This window comes from Oncorhynchus mykiss, chromosome 12 (assembly GCF_013265735.2).
Source record: "Oncorhynchus mykiss isolate Arlee chromosome 12, USDA_OmykA_1.1, whole genome shotgun sequence".
Taxonomy (NCBI): Eukaryota; Metazoa; Chordata; class Actinopteri; order Salmoniformes; family Salmonidae; genus Oncorhynchus; species Oncorhynchus mykiss.
The window spans coordinates 77,849,561-77,868,670 of record NC_048576.1 but is presented as its reverse complement, the minus strand read 5'-3'; the positions used below and the strand labels follow the sequence as shown (position 1 = coordinate 77,868,670).

At 47.4% G+C, this 19,110-nt stretch overlaps 1 protein-coding gene across 4 annotated transcripts in view; it reads right to left on the bottom strand.

Annotated features, from left to right (window-relative positions):
• Window positions 1–4,592: 4,592 nt before the first annotated feature.
• LOC110538485 (transcription activator BRG1) overlaps window positions 4,593–19,110 on the bottom strand; it is an 18,680-nt gene continuing 4,162 nt past the window's right edge. Inside the window, exons 4-31 of one of the 4 annotated variants that reach the window (XM_036938581.1) lie at window positions 18,202–18,627; window positions 17,867–17,965; window positions 17,038–17,594; window positions 16,557–16,730; window positions 16,273–16,443; window positions 16,068–16,115; window positions 15,575–15,705; window positions 15,279–15,333; window positions 14,544–14,807; window positions 14,184–14,347; window positions 13,874–13,940; window positions 13,620–13,730; window positions 13,248–13,490; window positions 12,681–12,794; window positions 12,454–12,561; window positions 12,240–12,326; window positions 12,073–12,119; window positions 11,789–11,955; window positions 11,369–11,532; window positions 10,913–11,179; window positions 10,383–10,460; window positions 9,936–10,154; window positions 9,558–9,820; window positions 9,295–9,400; window positions 6,501–6,602; window positions 6,158–6,296; window positions 5,558–5,694; window positions 4,593–5,251 (exon numbers count right to left, since the gene is read on the bottom strand). In XM_036938581.1, the coding sequence (XP_036794476.1) occupies window positions 5,219–5,251; window positions 5,558–5,694; window positions 6,158–6,296; window positions 6,501–6,602; window positions 9,295–9,400; window positions 9,558–9,820; window positions 9,936–10,154; window positions 10,383–10,460; window positions 10,913–11,179; window positions 11,369–11,532; window positions 11,789–11,955; window positions 12,073–12,119; window positions 12,240–12,326; window positions 12,454–12,561; window positions 12,681–12,794; window positions 13,248–13,490; window positions 13,620–13,730; window positions 13,874–13,940; window positions 14,184–14,347; window positions 14,544–14,807; window positions 15,279–15,333; window positions 15,575–15,705; window positions 16,068–16,115; window positions 16,273–16,443; window positions 16,557–16,730; window positions 17,038–17,594; window positions 17,867–17,965; window positions 18,202–18,627 (4,541 nt within the window). In that variant the 3' untranslated portion in view covers window positions 4,593–5,218. Of the gene's footprint in view, window positions 5,252–5,557; window positions 5,695–6,157; window positions 6,297–6,500; window positions 6,603–9,294; window positions 9,404–9,557; window positions 9,821–9,935; window positions 10,155–10,382; window positions 10,461–10,912; window positions 11,180–11,368; window positions 11,533–11,788; window positions 11,956–12,072; window positions 12,120–12,239; window positions 12,327–12,453; window positions 12,562–12,680; window positions 12,795–13,247; window positions 13,491–13,619; window positions 13,731–13,873; window positions 13,941–14,183; window positions 14,348–14,543; window positions 14,808–15,278; window positions 15,334–15,574; window positions 15,706–16,067; window positions 16,119–16,272; window positions 16,444–16,556; window positions 16,731–17,037; window positions 17,595–17,866; window positions 17,966–18,201; window positions 18,628–19,110 lie in introns of all 4 variants that reach the window. The other 3 variants (XM_036938578.1, XM_036938580.1, XM_036938579.1) reach the window with 3 other exon arrangements.

Below are 19,110 nucleotides of genomic sequence, written 5' to 3'. Positions count from 1 at the left end.
TTAACTTGGGTGAAACGTTTCAGGTAGCCTTCCACAAGCTTCCCACAATAAGTTGGGTGAATTTTGGCCCATTCCTCCTGACAGAGCTGGTGTAACTGAATCAGGTTTGTAGGCCTCCTTGCTCACACACGCTTTTTCAGTTCTGCCCACACATTTTCTATAGGATTGAGGTCAGGGCTTTGTGATGGCCACTCCAATACCTTGACTTTGTTGTGCTTAAGCCATTTTGCCACAACTTTGGAATTATGCTCGGGGTCATTGTCCACGTGGAAGACCCATTTGCGACCAAGCTTAACTTCCTGACTGATGTCTTGAGACGTTGCTTCAATATATCCACATAATTTTCCATCCTCATGATGCCATCTATTTTGTGAAGTGCACCAGTCCCTCCTGCAGCAAAGCACCCCACAACATGAGGCTGCCACCCCTGTGCTTCACAGTTGGGATGGTGTTCTTCGGCTTGCAAGCCTCTCCCTTTTTCCTCCAAACATAACGATGGTCATTACAGCCAAACAGTTCTATTTTTGTTTCATCAGACCAGAGGACATTTCTCCAAAAAGTACGATCTTTGTCTCCATGTGCAGTTGCAAACCGTAGTCTGGCTTTTTTATGGAGGTTTTGGAGCAGTGGCTTCTTCCTTGAAGAGCAGCCTTTCAGGTTATGTCGATATAGGACTCATTTTACTGTGGATATAGATACTTTTGTACCTGTTTCCTCCAGCATCTTCACAAGGTCCTTTGCTGTTGTTCTGGGATTGATTTGCACTTTTCGCACCAAAGAACGTTCATCTCTCGGAGACAGAAAGCGTCTCCTTCCTGAGCGGTATGACGGCTGCGTGGTCCCATGGTGTTTGTACTTGTATACTATTGTTTGTACAGATGAACGTGGTACCTTCAGGCATTTGGAAATGGCTCCCAAGGATAAACCAGACTTGTGGAGGTCTACAAAATATTTTTCTGAGGTGATTTCTTTTGATTTTCCCATGATGTCAAGCAAAGAGGCACTGAGTTTGAAGGTAGGCCTTGAAATACATCCACAGGTACACCTCCAATTGACTCAAATTATGCCAATTAGCCTATCAGAAGCTTCTGAAGCCATGACATCATTTTATGGAGTTTTCCAAGCTGTTTAAAGGCACAGCCAACTTACTGTATGTAAACTTCTGACCCACTGGAATTGCGATACAGTTAATTGTAAGTGAAATAATCTGTCTGTAAACAATTGTTGGAAAAATGTATTGTGTCATGCACAAAGTAGATGTCCTAACCGACCTGCCAAAACTATAGTTTATTAACAAGAAATTTGTGGAGTGGTTGAAAAACAAGTTTTAATGACTCCAACCTAAGTGTATGTAAACTTCTGACTTCAACTGTATATTGTTTTGTACTTAACTTGGCAAGTCAGTTAAGAACAAATTCTTATTATAATGACAGCCTACACCAGTCAAACCCAGACGACGCTGGGCCAATTGTGCGCCGCCCTATGGGACTCCCAATCACAGCCTGGTTGTGATACAGCGTGGATTCAAACCAGGGTGTCAGTAGTGATGCCTCCAGCACTGAGATGCAGTGCCTTAGACCGCTGCACCACTCAGGAGAATATGAGTGATAAAGTATTGTCACATTTAATTTGCTCTGTTAAACCTACCCTTTGGAATGATTTTGTTAGCAATGCTGAATAAAAACATAAACGCACATGTGAAGTGTTGGTCCCATGTTTCATGAGCTGAAATAAAAGATTCCATACATTTTCCATACAAAAGCTTATTTCTCTCAAATTTTGTGCACTAATTTGTTTACATCCCTGTTTGTGATCATTTCTCCTTTGCCAAGATAATCCATCCACCTGACAGTTGTAGCATAAATTTGAAGTAACTGATTAAATAGCATGATCATTACACAGGTCCACATTGTGCTGGGGACAATAAAAGGCCACTCTAAAATGTGAAGTTTTGTCACACAACACAATGCCACAGTTCTTCCATGGGCTGCACACTCGCCAGACATGTCACCCATTGAGCATGTTTGGGATGCTCTGGATCAACTTGTACGACAGCATGTTCCAGTTCCCACCAATATCCAGCAACTTGGCACAGCCATTGAAGATGAGTGGGACAACATTACACAGGCCATAATCAACAGCCTGATCAACTCTATGCGAAGGAGATGTGTTGGGTTGCAGGAGGCAATTGGTGGTCACACCAGATACTGACTGGTTTTCTGATCCACGCGCCTACTTTTTTTAAGGTATCTTTGACCAACAGATACTTATCTGTATTTCCAGTCATGTGAAATCCATAGATTGGGGACAAATGTATTTATTTAAATTGACGGATTTACTTGTATGAACTGTAACGCAGTAAAATCTTTGAAATTGTTGCATGTTGCGTTTTTATTTCTGTTCAGTGTATTTCATTTTTTAAGGCGAAGATCCCTCAAACAATCATTCCCACGACAGCACATTGGTAGTAGTCAGGGACAACCAAGATAGCGAAGCAGGGCTGGTTAAAGCCCTGGATGGGAGACCAAAGGGTTACTGTAGACATTCATTCTCCAGGAAGGGGTTCTGACCAGCCTGTGTTTTCTTCTGATAGTGGATATAACGTTGAAGATCTGACATTGTTTTAAATGTATTCTACATATTTTATACAAGTTTAATCTACTTTGGAATTTGGTTACCATGATAACAAAATCCTGTGGTTGACATTTCATTCTCAAAACAACAGTTTACATTGATGACCTTTTTCAAATCTAATGTATTTTCCATATAGATTCCACATCACAACACGTTGACAAATTAGACTGGAACAACGTCGATTCAACCAGTGTGTCCAGTGGGGTGGCTGGGAATGAGAGTCCTTTCTCCCTCACAAGAGAGGAGAGATGAGAGTCAGATCAGGATCCTCCAGCTGCAGTAGAGCCTGTTGGCCCAGATATCCATCTTGACAGACCTGGGAAGCATATGCTGCGTAGACATTGGGTGCCTTGCACTAGATGTACTATAGTAAGTTAAAATGAGGAAAGCACTAGGTTCTTGGCATGTAGACTAACTAGTCTGATGTTTCATGTGGAGGCCTTCACTTAGCAAAACATCAGTATGTAGACAACAGGGCAATCCATCACCAACCAACTGGAAGGACTGACATTATTTATTTCCCAAGACTTAACTATCAAACACCAGAAAACACATGGCTCTAATATCTCAATACAAAAGCATAGTTTTATTTCTAATGGGAGGGAAGCATACCACTTTTAGAATTATTTTACAATGGTCTGCCCTTGGACAATTGGATGAGGCAGAGATAAGTGATACATTGGGTGGATACTGAATAATATATAGTAAAATGACTACATTGTCCTCAAATGAGAGTTTGTGTCCAACACTCAAGGTCACTTCTGTTGGAACCATGCTATCCAGCTTTCTCTCGTATGTCACGAGTCTTGGAGATATGACAATGTGAGACAACTTGTGTAGATACATGTTGAAACATATAACCACTGGTTGCAGCCCCTCTGCCTTGCCCTCCACTCAACCCCTCAAGACAGCTCACATCCATGACACACCCCTTGTTCATAACAGACCGTCTCCTCTGCCTGCCTGCCGAGCAGTGGGAGGAACTGTTCCACTGGTTCTTCCACCCCTATGGTGAGCCAGCTGTAAATCCTGTACACTGATCTGTTGGTTTCAACCATCACATTCTTGCCCATCTTCCATATCTCTTCAGATTTCACCTCAACTTCACCACTCCTGACCATCATCCCTCCTAGCAAAGAAGCTTTCTTATTGGAATGTATCTGATCAATGATGTTTTTTTTTTTATCACAAAATAAACCGGCCATGTTAACCTATACACATAGGATAATAAGAAGGCTAGTCAGAGGTTGGTCTCAGTGCAGTCAGAATCTCTGCCATCATGGTTAAATGCGGTGACGGTAGCTCTTTAGAGTCACTTAAAATGAGTTGACAAACCATTTGAGGAGAGAACAGACTACTGCAGATCCATTAAAAAACGTTTCACTGAAAAATGACTTTCCACACACACAAAAAAAATTATTTGTCCAGGTGTTAAGACATGAGCCCATGGCTGGAACAAAGCAGTGTGAGGGGGAGCGGGAAAAAACAGCAGGGTCAATGAGTGACCTGAGGAAGAAGAAACTGATGTGTATCTGAGATCAGAGGCATGGAAGCCCTGGCAGGATCTCACACATGCCCAGAGTAACATTGTTTAAAATACAACTGTGTGAGTGCTAAAAGCCTTTAAAAGCACTGTGGCCTAAAATACATAATTTATATAATTCAGTTTATCATAGCAAACTAGCGTTAATTTAGTGGTCAGCATGTTTACAGTTCAGACTCAAGGAGAAAATCTTCAACCTAAACAACAAAACACCTACATTTTCAACCCATGGCTTTTCATCCAGAGGCATTCAGTACTGTTATCTGGTCAAGGTGAGAGGGCCATCTAGTGTACATACAAGATAACTACAGTTAGTCAAAGATGGCTTAACAAGTTCATTCCTTTCAGCACATTTAGGATACAGCAATCAATCATGTGTAGTGCATAAAGTGAATAAAGACAACAGCAGAGAGGAAAGTTTAATTACGAGACGCCTTTATTGTACTTTTTGGAATCCAGTGACAGACGTGAGACAGAGTCCCGCCCTTCCCTTCTCACTTGTAGCCGGAGGAAGGCCTAAGGGGGAACGTACCGTTTATCTCACTTGTATTCTTAAATTAAACAGAGATATAATAGAACGACACACCCAAGTGCATTTCCACAGACCAAACGACATGCATTCAGGGGACTTAGAAACCACAGCGACTCCGGTCACACAGCTCCATCTCAAAGGAAACAAAACAAACTCACTTAAAAAGTCAGCAAACTCTCCCTGTGGTCCACGATCAGTCTGCTAATCAAACCTTGTCCACCTTAAATCACTTTCAGGAGAAAACAACAAGGCAAAAAGACATACAGTCCAGCTATTCATACCAGGATTGCTTAAATATGTAAGTGTTTTTTTTATAATTTGTGTTTTTTTTAATTGATGGTGTATTTTAATTATGGAATACATTTCTCACTAAAAATCATCTCATCTAGGTAAAACTAGGCCCCTCTCCACTGGCTTGTCTCCCTGCTATAGAATCTAGGTAAAATATAGAAGTTCCAGTCAAGGGTGTCAGTGGGCCGTTGGTCCTCACAGAACAGGAGTGGTTCAGTTCAGTCCTCCTCACTGCCGCTGGCCGAACCCGCCTGGAACAGAAGCCCGAAGAAAAAACACTTAATCCTACAACCCAATACAACATAGCTTGTTGATCACCAGCCTAGTCTACTGTAGACGTTTAAGAAAACATTTCTGAAAACAAATGTAAGTGTTAAATAAAAAAATGTTTTTTAAATACTGCTGCTCTGAGTTGCATACGTTAATCAGTGTTGCTAGACAGCCTTCTGTGCAAAGAGCTTAGAAGAGGTCAACTTCAGTCAGTACAGTAGACCGCTTCGATAGGAAGTTTAAATTGACAGTTAAGTAGTGTCTCAATGTATTTGTGCGTGTCTTACCTCCTCCTGCTCCTCCTCGCTGTCGTCATCGCTCACCACAGGTTTGGCCCGGGAGCCACGGCCCCTCCGGCGCTGGCCCTTCCCTCTGCCCTCCTTCTCCTTCCTCCCCAGCTTAATCTTCACCTTCACTGAACGAGCTGAAAGAGAGGGAGAGATAAAGAAAGAAGCATGGACACAAATCCATGAGTACACAATTCCTCAAAAGTACAACAAATGATTAAATAGTTTAAAGGGGCAATCCCTGATTGCAACATCTATTTTTGGACTTTTAAATGAATGATTTACACCCATTGATTCTTGAAGAATATAAGATTAAATTGTCACATTCCACCAGAACCCAAAATATAATCTTGTTTATCTCCTTTGTAAACAATGTAATAGTAAACAAACACTATACCGCCTCAAAACATGGTTAAAACTATAATTATGTATTCATAGCTCAGTCTATGAATTTGAGAGTGGTTTCAACAGCCCCATCAGTCAGCTATTTACCAAACACTGGTGGGGGGAGGGTGGGATGCGTTGTTGTTTGAGCGGCAGATTGCCTTTTTAACAGTGGACTATGACACTAAGTGCATATGTAAATACTGTAACACTCACATTCAGACTCAGAGCCTTCGTCCACCTCCTCCTCTTCTTCCTCACTGTCCTCCCCCTCACTCTCCTCCTCCTTCTCCTTTTCAATCTTCTGCCGGACGCTGGTGAAGACTGACTGCAGTACGATGGAGTCCTCATAGATCTGGGGGGGGGGGGGTTGAGAGACGTTTCTTCAGAGTATGAGAGGTTCAATTCACCATAAAAAGGTTGTGACAAGTCTCCTCAGATCTGTAATACATTGGACTGTAACAGGCCATCCATATCCCAGCACCCACACAGCGTTGTCTTATCATGCCCAACAACGGTCTGTCCTCTCCTCACTCCCTCCCTGTTGCCGGACACTCACCAGAGAGCCCTCCAGGTTGAAGGTCTGAGCGTTACTACACAGCAGCATCACATCCTTCTCCAGGTCATTCAGGCTGCGGTACTTATGGCTGCGGATCCTCTCCTGGAGGGGAACAGAGGAGAGGACATCAGAATAATGATCAGACCAGTCTAGAACAACACAGGACTGAGAAGATCAGAACTAGACAGCTAGATGTGACTTGTCAGTCCCCTAACCTCCCAGAAGGACTGTTTTACAGAATGCGATTCCCTAGTCGATTCCCGCAATGTCTAATATTAAAGAAGTCTCGAGGTATTGCTCGCCTGAGGGAGAGTACCTTATGATAAGCTGTAGACCACACTATCTACCAAGAGAGTTCTCATCTATATTATTCGTAGCCTTCTATTTACCACCACAGACCAATGCCGGCACTAAGAACGCAATCAACAAACTCCATAAGGCCATAAGCAAACAAGAAAATGCTCATCCAGAAGCGGCGCTTCTAGTGGCCGGGGACATAAATGCAGGCTAACTTAAATCAGTTTTACCAGCATGTCACATGTGCAACCAGAGAAAAAATAAATAATTCTAGACCACCTTTACTCCACACACAGAGGTTCATACAAAGCTCTCCCCTGCCTTCCATTTGGCAAATCTGACCATAATTCTATCTTCCTGATTCCTTCTTACAAGCTAAAACTAAAGCAGGAAGTACTAGTGACTCACTCAATACGTAAGTGGTCAGATGACGCGGATGCTACGCTACAGGACTATTTGCTAGCACAGAGTGGAATATGTTCCGGGATTCATCCAATGGCATTGAGGGGTATCCCACCTCATTCTTCGGCTTCATCAATAAGTGAATCGACGACGACGCGCCCCCCCCCCCCCACAGTGACCGTACGTACCGATCCCAACCAGAGGTAATGGATTACAGGCAACATCCGCAGCGAGCTAAAGGCTAGAGCTGACGCTTTCAAGGAGCGGGACACTAATCCGGACGCTTATAAGAAATCCCGCTATGCCTTCAGACGAACCATCAAACAAGCAAAGCGTCAAAACAGGACTAAGATTGAATCCTACTACACCGGCTCTGACGCTCGTCGGATATGGCAGGGTTTGAAAACTATTACGGACTACAAAGGGAAACCCAGACGCGGGCTGCCCAGTGTACCAGACGAGCTAAATGCCTTTAATGCTTGCTTCGAGGCAAGCAACAATGAAGTATGCACGAGAGAACCAGCTGTTCTGGATGACTGTGTGATAATGCTCTCGGTAGCTGATGTGAGTAAGACCTTTAAACAGGTCAACATTCACAAAGCCGCGGTGCCAGACGGATTACCAGGAGGTGTACTCACAGAATGCATGGACCAACTGTCAAGTGACTTAACTGACATTTCTCAACCTCTCCTTGACCGAGTCTGTAATACATATATGTTTCAAGCAGACCACCATAGTCCCTGTGCCCAAGGAAGCGAAGGTAACCTGCCTAAATGATTACCACCCCGTAGCACTCACGTTGGTAGCCATGAAGTGCTACCCACCTGAACAAAAGGAACACCTATGTGAGAATGCTGTTCATTGACTACAGCGTAGTGTTCAACACCTTAGTGCCCACAAAGCTCATCACTAAACTAAGGACCCTGGGACTAAACACCTCCCTCTGCAACTGGATCCTGGACTTCCTGACGGGCCGCCTCCAGGTGGTAAGGGTAGGTAACACTACGTCTGCCGCGCTGATCCTCAACACTGGGACCCCTCAGGGGTGTGTACTTAGTTCCCTCCTGTACTCCAACACCATAATTAAGTTTGCTGACGACAACAGTGGTAGGCCTGAATACCAACAACGGTGAGACAGCCTATAGGGAAGAGGTCAGAGAGCAAGAGCAAGAGAAAGGAGCTGATTATGGACTACAGGAAAAAACGGTCCGGACAGGCCCTCATTAACTGTAGTGGAGCGGGTCGAGAGTTTCAAGTTCCTTGGTGTCCACGTCACCAACAAACTATCATGGTCCAAACACACCAAGACAGTCATGAAGAGGGCACGACAAAACCTATTTCCCCTAAGGAGTCTGAAAAGATTTGGCATGGGACCCTAGATCCTCAAAAGGTTCTACAGCTGCACCATCAAGAGCAACCTGACCGGTTGCATCACCGCCTGGTATGGCTACTGCTCGGCATCTGACCCTAAGGCGCTACAGAGGGTAGTGTGTACATCAGTGGGCCAAGCTTTATGCCATACAGGACCTATATAATAGGCGGTGTCAGAAGAAAGCCCATCAAATTGTCAGAGACAACAGTCACCCAAGTCCTAGACTGTTTTCTCTGCTACCACACGGCAAGCGGTACCGGAGCGACAAGTCCAGGATCAAAAGGCTTCTTAACAGCTACTACCCCCCAAGCCATAAGACTGCTAAACAGTTCGTCAAATGGCCACCTGACTATTTACATTAACACCCCCCTCTTCCCTCCATTTGTTTTGTACACTGCTGCTACTCACTATTTATTATCTATGCATAGTCACTTCACCCCTACCTACATGTACAAATTACCTCAACTAACCTGTACCACCGCACACTGACTCGGTACCAGCGCCCCCGTATATAGCCTCGTTATTGTTATTTTATTGTTATATTTATTACTTTAGTTTATTTGGTAAATATTTTCTTAACTCTTCTTGAACTGCACTGTTGGTTAAGGGCTTGTAAGTAAGCATTTCACAGTAAGGTCTAAACTTGTTATAGTCGGAGCATGTGACAAAAAGTTTGATTTGATTTAGTCTTATAACCGATACATTAAAGGGTTAGCACCATACCTTAATCTTCCTGAAGTCGACAGGTTTGCGGATGAGCTCGTAGTACTCAGGCAACTCCTTGCGGGAGGGCAGCTGGATGAAGACTTCACTCAGCTGGCGCCCATTGCTGCTGTGAAATAGGAGAACAGGGAAACTCCGGGATTAGTCCACCTCAACATGCTCTGCTCTGACCGTTACATGACAAAACAGGTTGTGTTTGTGTATGTTGTCATGTGCTGATCTTCACTGAGTTGTCATCCAGACATAGGAGCCCACCAACTCACCCGTCCTTGTACTTGATGACAGTGTCCACCACCTTCTTCATCTTCTTGGTGAGGGATGGGGGGTTAGGGGACAGTTTTTCAGCCGGAGGGCGCCCGCGTTTCTTGGCCTTCTTGACCTCCTCATCCTTGTCACGGCTGCGACCACCGCTGGAGCTGGGCGTGGCCGAGCCGGGCATGTCGTCACGGTCTCGCTTGCGCTTCCGGGTCGTCTTCTTGTGACGCACCTCCTCCTCAAGGTCCTCCAGATTACCGTCCTCTATGGCCTGTTGGAGGGGGAACCACACATCAGCATTGCAGGTCATAGACCATAGATCTCAGTTATAGGACTTTCAATTATTAGTTAAATCATTTTTCAACTACAACAGCTGGATAGTCGACCTTGAGCCACTGCTTCTCTGTGAGTGAGTCGCTGTAGTCCACCTCCTTACGCTGGCGAGAGCCGCGACCAAACATCTTCTCCTCCTCCTCCTCACAGGTGAGCCTCTCCACCTCGGCATCATCCTTTAGGATCCAGGTGGGCAGCTCGTCATCCTCCATCAGACGGGGCTTTCTCTTGGGGTTGCGGGCGTCCTCGCGGCGCCGGTCCAGGTCCATACGCTGGAAGGGGGAGGTACAGTGTAAGAAAAGAGGGGGAAACAACAGTTGAAGAATGGTAGATTTCCATCTTAAGTCTATGCATGGGTGTCATTTTATGTCAGACTTGAGGTTGTGTCAAAGCCTCCAACAGGGCAGTCTTCAGTCTAGAGGTTGACCGTGAAGCCTCCAGTTGCCTCAAGCAAGACTCGGACTACATTTCTGTAAATCCTGAAGAACTATGGGACTGACCATGAACTGGTCAAACTCCTCCTCGCTTCTGGCAATCATCTGGTTGACGGTCTCATCATCAGGCACCTCGTCCTCCTCCTGTAGACAATAGAAAGGGTGAACACAGGGCTGTTAGTGGTGCCTCAGTCTCTGAACTAGAATTATTGAATGCTTAACAGTTATGTTAGTATCATATAAAGTGCATTGTAATATGTAGCACATGATGTATTGGAGTAAATCTCCTACAATATGTGTGATGCATACGTCTACCAGGAAACCACTGCTCCTACTAACTGTATAGATAGTAGCCGTCCTAGCTGGAAGTCTGTTCTATGTTATTATACAAGACCGTAATTAAATAAATAAAAAGTTGCATTTTTAAAGAAAACGCAGGAAGAGGAGAAGAGGGGAAACCAAACCTAAAAAAAGGAACAACCCCTAAATCCAGAAGGTAGAGAGGAGGAGGAGGAGAGAAAAGTAAAGAAAGGTTAAATGGTAGGGAGGCGTGTGGGTGGTTGGGTAGTGTGGTGGACGGTCATGATCACACCCACCAACGCCCCCCCAGCGCGCCAGCCCCCCGGGGCCCCGACCTCGTCCTGTTCCTCATGCTCCAGGATGGCCTGCAGGAAGGCACGGCGCTCGTGACTCGACGACTTCTGGTCGAACATGCCGGCCTGGATGACCTTCTGGTCCACGTTCAGCTTGTACTTGGCCGCCGCCAGGATCTTCTCCTCCACACTTTGAACGGTGCAGAGACGCAACACACGCACCTCGTTCCGCTGCCCGATACGGTGGGCTCTGTCCTGGGCCTGCAGATCCTGTACAGGGGAGGGAGAGAGAAAGAGAGGGGTGAGTGATCAGAGTTAGGGGGAGGGCAGGACATGGGAGTTGGCTATGTTACCTCACAAAATCACCTCAATAGCCACTAATCCTAGCTGTTTTCTAAATATATATCAATAACTCCAGTGAGATTCCTAGATCAGACAGTAGAGGGTAATGAGCTGAACCTGATGTGGGTTCCAGTCGGAGTCAAAGATGACCACAGTGTCAGCAGACTGAAGGTTGAGGCCCAGCCCGCCGGCCCTGGTGCTGAGCAGGAACACAAAGTACTGAGAGGCGGGGTCATTGAAGGTCTTCAAAAGCATCCCACGATCCTCAGCCTTGGTGGTTCCTATGGACAACGACCAATGGTGTTAGTTACCAAGACAACAGCAGGAGGGATGCAAGTAACATGAGCTCGTGAACGTACACCAGCCTCCCCACATCACAATGTTGAGCCATTGTGTTCTATTAAACTGCATACTACAAGTACAAAACAAACCCTACACATAGTTCTGTATTTCTCATAGTACAAAGTACTTCTGGAATTTGTCTTGAATTTATTTTCCCAGCACCAGCCAAAATAACTATCCTATCCCGCCTCTCACCATCCAGACGCAGGTACTTAAAGTTGCGCCAGCCAAAGTAGTCCTCCATGATGGTCATGGTGGAAGTCATCTGACAGAAGAGCAGGACCTTGTGGTCGGTGACCATCAGCTTGGGCAGGATACGGTCTAGCAGCTCAAACTTCCCAGCGGCGCGGTACAGATCAGGTCTGGAGGAGGCAGGGGATGAGAACAGAGGGGTGGATGAGGGAACGCGCCACACATAGTAAGATCAACCACAGCACCATGAAGCATCAACATGCAACGTCAGCAGATGCTTTGCTTACCCAGACACTACGCCTCCAGTGAATCCCAAATGCTCAGAGAAGGACTCCTGTGAACAGACGAATCACAACTTTTCGGTTAAAATGAGAAGCTATAAACACAATCTTACACTTCAGTCAACATCTCTTCTCAATTCATGGAGGAGTTGAGGTGGGCCCTTGCACTGTACCTCGATCTGCTGGAACATGTAGGGATGGTTACAGATCTTCCTCAGCTGCATGATGGTGTTCATCAGGGTCTTGGTGCCTCCTTTACCCTGAAACACAACACTCTGCACTTAGTCATCCTGTAGTACCCATCTAAACAGCCCAGTATAACTGACCCCCAGTCAGTTGTTAGGGGGTGTATGGAGAGCAGTGAGGGGGTTCTCTACTCCTCCTTACCTTCTTGTCTTTCTCAGAGCCGTCGGTGAGCAGCACACCCTTAGCCTGCATGTGTCTGTACAGCACTCTCTGCAGGGCCGACATGTCACACTTGATCACATACTCCACCTGGGGAACACACACACACACACACACACACACGAGAGAACAGAAAGAATCAAATAATCAATTGATTGATCTTCATTGTCCTTGGCTACTGAAAGTCAAGTGATTGACAGGAGTCAGACCTTCTCAGGCAGCTGGGACTCCACTTCCTTTTTCAGTCTGCGCAGCAGGAAGGGGCGGAGCACTTTGTGCAAACGACGGATAATCAGGATGGTCTCTTCCTCGTTCAGATCCACCTGGGGTCGAGAGAGAGGGAGGGGGGGGGGGGGGGGGGGGGGGGGGTGTAAGAGTCCAGCCATGATGACCCCAATGTCTCCAGAACACCCTTCTCCACGGCCCTGACTAACTCACCTTCTCTCCGGTCATGACTAACTCACCTTCCCCACAGCCCTGACTAACTCACCTTCTCCACGGCCCTGACTAACTCACCTTTTCTCCGGTCATGACTAACTCACCTTCCCCATGGCCCTGACTAACTCACCTTCCCCACGGCCCTGACTAACTCACCTTCCCCACGGCCCTGACTAACTCACCTTCCCCACGGCCCTGACTAACTCACCTTCCCCACGGCCCTGACTAACTCACCTTCCCCACGGCCCTGACTAACTCAACTTCCCCACGGCCCTGACTAACTCACCTTCCCCACGGCCCTGACTAACTCACCTTCCCCACGGCCCTGACTAACTCACCTTCTCTCCGGTCATGGCGAAGGGGGCGTTGAACCACTGCTCGAAGGTTGTGCAGGACTTGAAGATGGTCGGCAGCAGGAAGTTGAGCAGGGCCCAGAGCTCCGGCAGCTTGTTCTGCAGCGGGGTGCCGGTCAGCAGCAGACGCCGCGGGGCCAGGTAGTGGGTGTTCAGAACCACAGTCAGCTTACAGTGGTGGTTTTTCATACGGTGGCCCTCGTCCACTATCATGTACTTCCATCGCAGCTGAGAGGGAAAGAGTACCGTGGCATGAGAAGATGACATGGAAGTTTCCATAGGTTCACCTGTCTGACTAGGGCCATTTCTAAGGCGGTGTACTATTGCACAGGGTGATTTGAAGAGGTGGGTCCCTACCTTAGCCAGCACTTGCTTGTCTTTGATGATGTACTCGTAGGTGGTGAGCAGTACGTTGAACTTGCCGCTGCGCAGGATGGGGAGGAATGCCCGGCGAGCTTGTGGGGAGCCCTGGACAGAGACATAGTAGAACACACATCAACTTGACATCTACAGAACACTGTAATCAAAGGATATTCACATGTACATGCGGACTGCCTACTATGCAATTGTCAAACTTCACCCTGGAAGAAGGGTTGAAAGGGGCTACTCACTTTGTAAGAGACTTTCACCACCGTTGGAGCCCACTTATCAAACTCATACACCCAGTTGGACAGAGTTCTGAAAACAAAGACGGGAGATAAATGGATAAACATACACTTTCTCTGTCCACCTCAAGGTCGCACTGACATAAAACAAGGCAAAAATATCGATGACTGTGGAAAATACCTATAACAGCCCTTCTGGGCTTGTATCTGTATAATTACAGAACATCTCGATTGAAACAACAGAAATACTGCATCATCCCCGGTCTATAAAGGAGCAGAGAAGTGACTAGAGGAAAGGAGAGGCAGAGGGACTCACGAGAGGGGCACGATGATGAGGAAGGGGCCGTTGATGCGCTTGTGCTCCATGAGGTAGGTGATGAGGCCGATGGTCTGGATGGTCTTGCCCAGACCCATCTCATCAGCCAGGATCCCATTCAGGTTGTTGTTGTACAGAGACACCAGCCACTCCAAGCCCTTGATCTTAGATGTGAGAGGGACACAAACCAGTCATTCTACTGTCTCACATGGTCATCAGGTACACATGGCTTTGGTCAGGTGTTATCTCTTCTTTTTTTGACCTCGTTACTTCTTGTAAGCATTGTGAAAGGTAATGAAACACTACAGCGTGCATTGTGTATGGGAAATCATGTTACTGTGACGTGGGTAGACTGTGTACCTGGTAATGTTTGAGCTGCCCGTTGACCAGCAGTGTGGACTGTTTGTCCACCGTCTCAGTGACGGCGTGGGCCACAGCATAGTATGACTGCAGGCCTCGGGCGAACGCCGCCTCGGCACTGTTATACTCATCATCCACATCCTGCTTGGCTCCTTCGATGATGTAGCGGGCGTCGACCTCGGACACGTCCTCTGTGTCGGGGTCTGGGATTTTCTTTTTCTCCTCAGTGGGAGCCTGGGAGGGCTGGGGCTCCTCCTCTTCCTCCTGAGGGGTGCGGAGCAAGAGGATGGACTCAGATACAGACGCCACACAGCCTGGCTCAAATTGTCTCAGCTAAGGTCAAGTCAAAAGACGTTATCGAATCGGAATAAAATATTCTTTATGGAAACTAGAACACAGCTTGTCCCATGAACTGGTCAGGATTAAGATTTATCTGGAAAAGATCTCTGTTCCAGTAAAGATATTTACCGCACAATATGTTTTGATTTACATTAATATAAGCTTTATAGTACACAATGCAGAGAAAGGGTTACATTAGTTTGGGCTTGGCAATGGCCTAGTTTCTGATAGCCCAAGGCAAGAGTGGTACGCCTCTGAACAGACTCCACACGCAAGGTCTCATCCACAGCGGTCTGCTTACATTTATTTAAAGGTGACTTGAGGTTTACGATATACATATATTAAAGGGGAAAGTGGGGGGTAAGCACAGCATTGCGGTCTCTGTAAGGTACATACCTCCTCTTCCTCTGAGCCACTGTCCTCGCTGTCTGAACGAGGAGCCACTTCATACCTGCAGGAGACAAGTTTTAATGATTAGTTGTGATGCCCGATGAAATTGTTTTGAGATGACAGTGTTTATGTACTTATGGCTAAGCAACAGTGTGAAAGACATTTAGAATTGTACAATGTTCATCCTTTCCAAAGGAAAATGGTATTTCACATTCCTCAGGCTCGTGTCGCCGTCATTATTATTATTATTCCCACAGTCTGGGTAAACAAGCGTGTGTTCTAGCTAGCTGTGTTTAACTGACCCAGGGTTCATCTCCAGCCAGGTGTCCAGCTGGCCAGCCCGGGGCGCATCCAGCCCCGTCAGGATCTTCCCACTATCTACATGGATCACCTTCACAGGCAGGTCACTCATCTGACTGGTCTCATCCAGAGGCTGAGAGTGGAAGAGAGTGGAAGAGGGAGTGAGTGAGAAATTGACTGGAAACTGTGTGATATATTATTACCTGTCAATATGATAATTTCATAGTAAATTAAACAAGTATTCCTGTGGCCTTGTGAAAAACAGGGAGCCTGGAAACAATGCTACCTTTTAGTTTCTTATCAACACATCATGAGGCAAATGGCCTATTACCAGACATGAAAAGGGCCTATTTGTTAAAATGTTGAGTGATGGGGCTTGCATTCATTCATTATATTGTTCTTCATGAACTGATGGCACTTTGTAAAAAATCTTGGGGGGAAATTATTGTCTGGATTTTATCGGGACCAAATCTTTCACTGGGATCTGAAACTCACCTCTCCGTCGGGTCCCAGGGCAGGAGGCTGGCCCTCCCCACTCTCTGGCTTCTAGGGAACATGAACATCAGTTTCTCATATTACAATGACAGGCTCAACAACATAAACACAGGGGGCCGCATATCGCAGTAAAACACAAGGCAACACAATAAAACAAATGGAACTTCAGAAAGATGCACTTTCAACATTTGGCCTCATTCTTCACCTTCTTCTTCTTTTTCTTCTTCTTCTTATCCTTGAGGGCCTGATCAGCCTTGTGGGCTCTGACCAGATCGGTGAGGTTGGCCACGTACTCGTCTGTCTGCTGCAGCAGGTAGGCCAGGCGCTTGTCTTTCTTCTGGTCAATCAGCTTACGGTAGCCCTCCTCATCTTCAGCCTAGGGAAGGACACACATTGACTACAGGTGTTAGAGGCACTGGGTGTGAGAGTAGATCTATGGCTATTTAATAGTGAGTGTATAAACGAGCACGCAGCTGTGTGGTCACTCACCATCAGCCTCCTCATTCTCTCCTTCTCAATGCGCTCGTTCTCCTTCTTCTGCTCACGCTCAGTGTTGGCGTGGTACGTGGCCACAGCTTTGGTGGCCTTCTGGAGCTTGGCTGTGATGGAGCGGTGGTACTCCTTGAAGTCTTTAGCATGCTGCAGGATGCTGTTAAGGTATTCCTACACAAAAACCTCAGAATATTAGTGTCTATACAATACAACACAAAGCACTGGAGGCACAAGTATGTGAGGATCACCTGACATCTAGATTGTGAACTTCAGTCCCGACCCCTCTGTGTACCTGGCGTTTCTGCCCCGACCCCTCTGTGTACCTGGCGTTTCTGCCCCGACCCCTCTGTGTACCTGGCGTTTCTGCCCCGACCCCTCTGTGTACCTGGCGTTTCTGCCCCGACCCCTCTGTGTACCTGGCGTTTCTGCCCCGACCCCTCTGTGTACCTGCCGTTTCTGTCCCGACCCCTCTGTGTACCTGGTGTTTCTGGCGTCGTTTGCGCTCCTGTTCAATCTTCTGTTGCTTCTCCAGTTTCTCTGTGATGCGGGCCTCACGGAGGGATTGCCGCTTGCTGCGCTTGTAGGCCTTAGCATTGAGGGCCGTCTCCAGGGCCGTGTCACGACGCATACACACCACTACCTCCTGACGCAGTTGTCTCTGGAAATTTAGCAGCCTCAGGGCCTTGAGCTCGATGTTGGCTTTGGTGCGCAGGTCTCCGGCCAGAGACCCTGGTAGATGCTCCAGCTCCTGGATACGGTGGGTGATACGAGCCTGCAGCCTGTACTCTCTCTCCTGGAGGATCTCTACTGGGTCCAGGCCACGGGGCTTCTGGATGGGCGTGATGCGGTTCTGTTTCTGGTGCAGCACCATGGGTGGGGGCTGGAGGGGCTGCCCAGGGGACTGGGTCTGGGGGGGCATTACCGGGGAGGCAGCAGGGGGCACGGAGGGGGGAGCAGGGGAGGGTCTGCCAGTGGGCTGAGGGGGAATCAGCTTCTGGGGGGCACTGGATGGAGCAGCAGCATTCACCATGGGCCCTAGAATATATGGCATTGAAAGAGTTTAGTTCTACCATCCCACAGAGTGTTTTGGTGCAATGATTATCTGTTCAATATGTGTGTATTAATTTTTATTTAACTAGGCAAGTCAGTTAAGAACTAATTCTTATTTACAATGACGGCCAACCCTTGCGATAGGTCTGGTGAAATTATCAGCTCAGGAAAGAGAAGAACATGGACTAAAAACACTACAGACTAGTGCCTTCTCACACACAGGTAAATCACTGCCCAGGGGTCAAGCTGAGGCTCACCTTCGGGCCATTGTTTAGGGGGGCCATTGGTGGGCTGGCCCTGCATACCAGGAGGAACACCCGAGGGTCCTGGAGGAGGCATGTTTGGGCCTACCATTCCTGCAAGATGACATTAGATATGATCAGACACTACCTGGGCATTCATGCCTACTGAAGTCTAGTTAAAGTAGAAAATGGTGCCTGAACTGAGAACATGTGTTCAAGTTTCACCACCAGGGGTCCGTGTTAAGCATTCAAATTATTTATTTGAGACAGACAGCATGTGTGTGTCATTCATAGGGTTGCAAAACCCATTGACAGACTGTGAAGCATAACCTTGTACACCCCCCCCTCACCATGAGGTCTGTTGTAGTTTGCTGGTGGCTGTCCAGGCCCCGCTCCAGGCCCAGAGGAGGGGGACATGTTGGGCATCCCTGTCTGCTGCTGCATCCCTGGCATGGGCCTCTTACCCTGCACAGCCATCTGCAGGTGGTCTGGTAGGGGCTGGCTGCGAGCCAGCATCTTGTAGGCCATGATCTGGGCCCTGAGCTGGTGTAGCTGGTTTTGGTTGAAGGGGGTGGGTCCACCAGGCCCAACCCCGCCTGGCCCAGAACCACCACTTGGACCTGGGACCCCAACACGGTTCTGCTGGCCCATGGACTGGGGGTCACCGCCCTCCATGGGGACACCTGGGCCAGAGGGCATCATGGGGCCCGCGGGAGGGCCGTTGGCTGGCACAGGGCTGGGAGAGTGCTCAGATCCCCCCAGTGGAGAGGGGTAGCCTTGGGAGGAGAGACAACAGCACATGTGAGAAAAGTCATCTTCCCTGGGAATGGTAGGGCATGACTGTCCCTTTATCCGAGAACAGTGGGAAACTGATTTGAATGACCAATAAAATGGCTAGACATCGAAATTGGTGGCAGAATGGATGCTAACAGACTAGAATAAATGTTAACCAAATCCAGACTGGTATTATGATTATGAGCTGGACTGGCGAAACAAACACTTTACAAATCAGTCTCTAACAGACATGCACACATTACAGCTGAGCCTCGCCCTCTGTCACACCAGTCAATACAGGATAGAACAGTCAACAGAAAAACACAATTTCCTGTGTTACAGTATTTCAACAGCCCCTCTGTCCCTCTCTCCTTGGTGACTGAGTAGTTTTGTAGCAGACAGCTGCCACCAGCATTGTCTGAAAGGAGAAGCCCCTTCCCCTGCCCCTCCACTGAGCGTCTGCTGCTCACGCTACCCAACAAAAC